Genomic DNA, 6,000 nt, shown 5'->3' with positions numbered 1-6,000 from the left:
TGCATCTGACTTCGGTGCGGGCTTCCACTCGATACCCGACGCAAAGGGTACAAGGAGGGAGTGGAAATAGTCAACAATGTAGTTTCGACGAGGCTTCCACAATCCACGACTACCTGCTAAGGGCACTCTCCCCGTACTGGCAAGCAGATATGTTGATTCCAGATTCCAAAGTGGACGCGGGGGCCCTGCGTCGCTGACAGCACATCGTGGGGTCGCACTAACCAGTCGCTTTGACCTTAGTCGGTGGATCATTCTGCATGCAGCCATGGCCGTCAAGTCCGTTCCCATTGTCCATGATGCGGTTGTGAGATATCCAAGAGAAAAGAATGCATTTGGGAGGTCTTGTAGCATCATCCCATTCCATATTCGCTTCTCGGCCATATTGATGTCTTTTCCATCCACTTTCAAGGCAATACGACCACCTATCTGGACTCTGAGTCCTGTCGCCGTAATAATTACGTCCGCTTGAATATGAACTCCGCTTTTCAGCTTGAGGCCTTTCTGAGTGCATGTGGCGATATGTCCGGTTTCGATCTTGACTCGAGCATCGTGCAGAGCCTCGAAAAAATCGCCATTGGGACAGGCCAGTAGACGTTGATCCCAAACAGGATAACTTGGTTGAAAATGGGGATTCACAGGTATTCGAGCCGGAAGTTGCTCGCCAACAAGCCTTAGAAGTTGATTCTTCGCCGCAACAGGGAACAGCCGACAAAGATGATAAGCTAGCAATGTCACCATGAGCCATCCAATTCGTTTAAGCATTTGCAATGCCCAATACGGAAGAATGCGATCCAACAGCTGTGGGTCGCTGAGTGTTGGAATTGAGACGATATAGTTTGGACTCCTCTGCACCAGTGTCACGCTCGCAGCCTCTGGCACCAGCTTGGGGAGAAGTGAGACTGCAGTAGCGCCACTGCCTATGATCACTATCTTCTTCCCGCAGCAGTTGTATGCTTCGGGCCAAAGCTGAGGATGAATTATCTTGCCACAAAAATCAGTGATTCCCTGAATTTGCGCCTGACCTGGATTGTCATGGTCGAAATATCCTGTCGCAAAAAGTACGAACTTGGCGCAGAAGCAATAAACGGTGTGATCGGGGCGCCGGCCGCGGATCTCCCAAGCATTGTGATAAGATGACCAAGCCGCCTCTGTCACTCGGTGGTTGTAGCGAATATGTTCGGCTATACGAAATTGATGCACTGTATCCTTCAGGTATTGTAGTAGATCCTTGCCGGGAACCATTGTGTCTTTGCCTTGGTACGGGTGCCACGGAAATCCGAATGTGTGAATGTCTGAGTCAAGCCGGACACCGGGATACTGGAAGAGATCCCATGTCCCACCACAAGAATTTCGCGCCTCAAGCACAATATAGGATTGACCTGATAGATACGTCTGAACACGGTAAGCTGCGTTGATGCCAGAGATACCGGCTCCGATGATAATAACATCGAAAGTCTCCGGAGTCGTCATTCCCAGTTGTAAAGATTCGTAAATTGTGTGGCGAGGGGAAAAAAATGCACACCGTGTTCTCTTAGCCGAAGCGCGGTGCTCGAAGCTGAGAGAACTTGAATTGAGCTTTTTTTCTTTTGTAGACCACTTCGTATTCTTATGTAATATCATATAGACATATGATGCACGCAGACTTGGCCGGCCTCCCACTTGGAGATGCTTAATTTCCCCAAGTGCTTATCACGGGAATGCGATTTTGGAAAAACGTCTTCGAATTTCCCAGCATTCAGCTGTAGTATTGATCCATGTTACGCAGTTACCTCTAACTAAAAATTTAAATGGTTGGTCCCGTGATTGATCTTTACCGTTCCATATAAGGTTCATGTCCATCTCTTACAGGGATTTCCAACCGAGTCACGGTGGAGGTTTGATGAATGCCTAAACGGGATTTTGCCTTGAACAATATGACGTTGCCTGTTGAGCAGCTCTAGCAAATCGATCATATAGATAGTGGCGGCTAAATTACTGAACTAAAGTCGAGGTTCCACTGCAGATCCTTCCATCGCCCACAACAGTAAAGGGTGCCTTCGCACTTGCTTGAGCACGTCCGCGGCGAGCGTGATTCTGAGTTCCCAGTGGTTGCTATTTGAGGTTGAGCATGCAGGCAGTATGCACACAGTGCCATCAATTCGGTCATCCACAACATCAAAGCCCGCTACTCGACCAAGGACGGATCCAAAGTCGAGATTGTAGATGGGCATCCGTCGGAGGCTCGTTGATGTCACATCTCCTTGCATGAATCGAGGGCTCCAGTTCCTTGCCTCGTATTTTTGCAGCATCAAAGTCTTCACGAAATTATCCGTCACCTTCTTCGACGCCTTGCTGACGCTTCTTGCGTAAAGCTGGAGCTCCTGGAGTAATGCCTCTTTCCCAGACTGCAAATCTGCCGGCGGTAACTCTGCCTTCATTTTCACCAATTTCTGAACAATGCAGTTTCCTAGGTAGGAAGCTGGGACTCCAGGTCTCAACTTGTGACGCACGTCGCTGATCAGCACCAAAGAGCTCTCTGAATGATCGCATGTTGCCATTTTCTGCCACTGCGCGGCTGTGATACACTGCCAAAGCAGACCAGATATCACGTCGTTGGATGTCAGGTCTTCGCTTGGCTGCTTTGCATGAGTGTTGGCAGTATAGGAGGTGCTGCACCATCTCCGTAAATATTGAATTTTCTGGGATTGAAGTGTGATTCGCTCGCTGACCAAGGGAGGTGGCAGGTCAAAGTCAGCCATGCGGCCAACTAATTCATGCTCTCGGTGGCGACTTTTCATAGGATCTCCCCTCAATCTAATTGCATTGAGACGAGTCCGGCCTTCGTGGAGAGCATTTCTGAGATTGGGATCCGGGTTTGGTTCACTAATGTTCCGGCATATACGGGCCAGCGCATCTTGTACTGTGTAGAAGCCACCTGCATCTAGAACGGAGTGATGAAAGGTTACGGCCACAAGTATTCCATCGGAAACAACAGTAGCCCGCCAACGGATGATAGGACATGGGAAGTGCCTAGCTATGGAAGGGTGCAGTGCAAAGAAACTTCTCTCGTCCGACAGATGATCTTTTGGGGAGTGCCCTATAGTCGACTGAGCTTGATGTCGACTGACTTGCAACAGTGGGTACTGTACGAGTGTCTCCTTCGACGAGGGTTGAATCTCCAGCACATTTTTCCGATTATCTTCAGCTGCGCTGGCACGACCTACGTTAGCTGCGAGAACGGGACAGTCCTCTACTAAACGATTGATAGCTCCTCTAAGGATCTCTATCCCTTGATCGACGTCTTTCGCATTCAACGTGTAGATGAATGTGATATAGCAGATTGGCATCATATGATCGATAGTCGTGAGGGTCATTGGAGAAAAGAACGCTGTGCTCATGGCTGCAATCTACCTGGTCGCTTTGCGTAGATTGGCAAGGCCAGATATGGTAAGCTAGGCAACGGACGAATGGGTACTTGCTCTTGTGGTGATGTGTATCCTTGATTCATCGTTCATTTATACGGTAAACAGAACGTGTCTTACGTCAACCAAGAATGATCCGATTCCGGTCTTGCTAATCAAATTGCGGTGAGGTGAAGAAATTGAGAGGTATGGAAATAGACAAGATGCAGGCAAGGCAAATGATGGAGTCATCTGACTTCGGATCCACAATCTCAATTCTGCGGTGCCTGCATGCATAAGAGAATCGGATTCTGCAATGCCGCAACGTATCTCCGGAACCTATCATTACATCCCGCTATGGTATGACTAGATTTTCCTTTAGCATTTTCTGCATAACTAAGTTTTTAGTGACGGCAAGCAAGGAGGGGAAGAAAGCAGGATTTCTATTGCAGAGGGGAGATCTTTGGGCGCTATATATAGGCCAGAAAGGAATGCTCTAGCTGTAAATGCAGCGTTATGCAGAGAAATCAATGGAGAACCTTCTAAAACTTTGGTTCCATTCGAGAAGAAAAGGCGATTAATTCCGGTGAAATCGTATTTCCTAATTTTAAATGGATAAAAAATTAGTGCGCCCAATCAGAATGGACCAGTCACATATGCGCAGAGTCAGATCTCATGCATGTATCCTTTTTGCTCGGCACTCCACAAAGTACTTTCCTACTTGGGTCAATCGTGAACAGCTAAACACCTATTCGGAAAGGATAATCTATATTGCCGAGAGATAGCTCTTGGTGTAAGTCGAATTTGTTCTGCAAATGTTTGCTGGGGGTGAATTCCCACAGAGTAGGAAGCAGACCTGTAGACGATGCCAAGTACATATGAGGGCTTCAGTGTGCTATATTAAAAGAGCCAACTGAGGTCACCTTCTCGGGAGGTATAATGATTGCCATCGAGGTGAAGGCAAGGGTCTTTAATCTTCAATTTGATCAAACGATAGAGCTTGAACGAATCATCCACTTTCTCAAACTCTTTGATATTTGTTCTGTCATTCTGCCGCCACCCTGACAGACTTAGATAGAATCTGTCAAACAAGCCAATTGCACAATTCGTTTCTAGCTTTTTATTGCTGCGTCTCTCTTCCGGGGCCACAATGTGTCACAAATCTCCAAACTACAGAAGGGCCAACGTAGCACTAGTGCATTTCATCAAATGTTGTTTTTGAAAGGCTCCAGTAATTGTGCGACTTCATCCCACAGCTTATCTTGCCAGACAATGCCCGCGGGTGCAGAAGCGAAGCGCGAGACCCTAATTGATAAGTATGTCATCTTTAATCGGTAGCAAAGATATGAGGAGGCAGGACTTACGGGACAACACGGCCTTGGCTGAAGTAGGTATCTCCAGGGTAGATGGAAGCTCGCTGTGGACATGCGAGTGCAGCAGTGAGAAGAATTCGAGCACCATCTGAACTGGGTCTTGCGAAGCACCACGCCAAGAAATTGCTAGGTACTGAGCGAACGTCTCGGAATAAATTGCTGTGGCAAAGCCCTGGGGACGCCAACACAATGGAGACTTTCTCCGGATCCACACGCCGGGCAAAGGCCAGGGCCCACAGGAGACCGAAAAGTTTCGAAAGATAGTAATGCTGATAGTGGTCAAAGCTCGTTGAATAGGGCTGAATTGCGAATCGCGCCAGCAATTTCTCGTCTTGAGCGAAGTCGGATGGAACCATTGCGTGTCCTTCTGACGTAACGAAGACCATGCGAGAAGGGTTGCCCAATGTGGACCGTAAGAGATGCTGTAATGAGGAGGCTAACAGAGCGTTGGCCAAGACATTGACCTTTTCAGTCTGGTTAATTTGAGTTTCGTTTAAAGACCCACCTTCATCACATTGATCACTCACGCGGACGGAGAATTACACAAACCTGCAGGGTCATATCATGTCCATCCACCGAGTCTTGACGCTCAGCGCACCACACGCCAGCATTCAGAATTACCAAGTCAAACTGCGACCTCTCACTTTTTAGTTCCTCGAGGAAAGTATTGACTGACAGGAAATCGGCAAGGTCACAATGTCGCACGCATATACGAGCTTCCGGGACTTCGCGACAGATTTCGTTTCTCGCTTCCTCTCCTCGGGCGACTGAACGAACTGCCATGACTACCTCAGCACCCCTCCTAGCTAGCATCAGCGTGAGAGAGTAACCGATTCCTGCATTTGCTCCGGTCACTAAGATTCTCTGTCCATCGAGGCGATCTGGTGGTGGTTCGGGAATGGTCCAGAAGAGTTGCCGAAATAGAAAGGCACCCAATCCATCGTAATAGGGAGCCATGCTTCGCAGGGTCCGCACCACACTTTATTAGGTAGCTCTTGGGAATGAAACCGAATTAAATGGTTTCCTTAAGAGTTCAAGACTTCACTCTCGACCGAGATTATTGATTTCTTTTTATATTCTACCGTTGCACCCACTGGATTATCTTTCAATCCCCCCACTGTGGACCGGTGCCCGGGTGGGTATATTTGCGATGAGTCAGGAAAATTCAGCTCATGTTTGGGAAAGTATCTGGGTAGAACCAAGAGAATGTATTCAGGTGCTTAGATCTCTATCGGGATCTCCTAGGT

General features: G+C 48.0%; 3 protein-coding genes across 3 annotated transcripts in view; all 3 read right to left on the bottom strand.

Annotated features, from left to right (window-relative positions):
- POX_e07331 (uncharacterized protein) overlaps positions 1–1,470 on the bottom strand; it is a gene marked incomplete at both ends in the record, with an annotated part of 1,506 nt that extends 36 nt beyond the window's left edge. Inside the window, one exon of the mRNA XM_050116138.1 lies at positions 1–1,470. This exon is cut by the window's left edge and continues 36 nt beyond it. Coding sequence (XP_049968598.1) covers positions 1–1,470 — 1,470 coding nt within the window.
- Positions 1,471–1,979: 509 nt separating this feature from the next.
- Positions 1,980–3,377, bottom strand: POX_e07330 (uncharacterized protein; the record flags this gene model as incomplete). Its single annotated transcript, XM_050116137.1, has 1 exon — positions 1,980–3,377. One exon carries the CDS (start codon positions 3,375–3,377, stop codon positions 1,980–1,982), a length of 1,398 nt encoding a protein of 465 aa, XP_049968597.1.
- A 1,208-nt stretch (positions 3,378–4,585) lies between these two features.
- On the bottom strand, positions 4,586–5,710 carry POX_e07329 (uncharacterized protein; the record flags this gene model as incomplete). The annotated part of the gene is made up of 3 exons (XM_050116136.1): positions 4,586–4,685; positions 4,745–5,226; positions 5,303–5,710. 3 exons carry the CDS (start codon positions 5,708–5,710, stop codon positions 4,586–4,588), a joined length of 990 nt encoding a protein of 329 aa, XP_049968596.1.
- Positions 5,711–6,000: the final 290 nt, after the last annotated feature.

The sequence above is a fragment of the Penicillium oxalicum genome, chromosome V, assembly GCF_001723175.1.
Source record: "Penicillium oxalicum strain HP7-1 chromosome V, whole genome shotgun sequence".
Lineage (NCBI taxonomy): Eukaryota > Fungi > Ascomycota > Eurotiomycetes > Eurotiales > Aspergillaceae > Penicillium > Penicillium oxalicum.
This window is presented reverse-complemented; position numbering and strand designations above follow the sequence as displayed.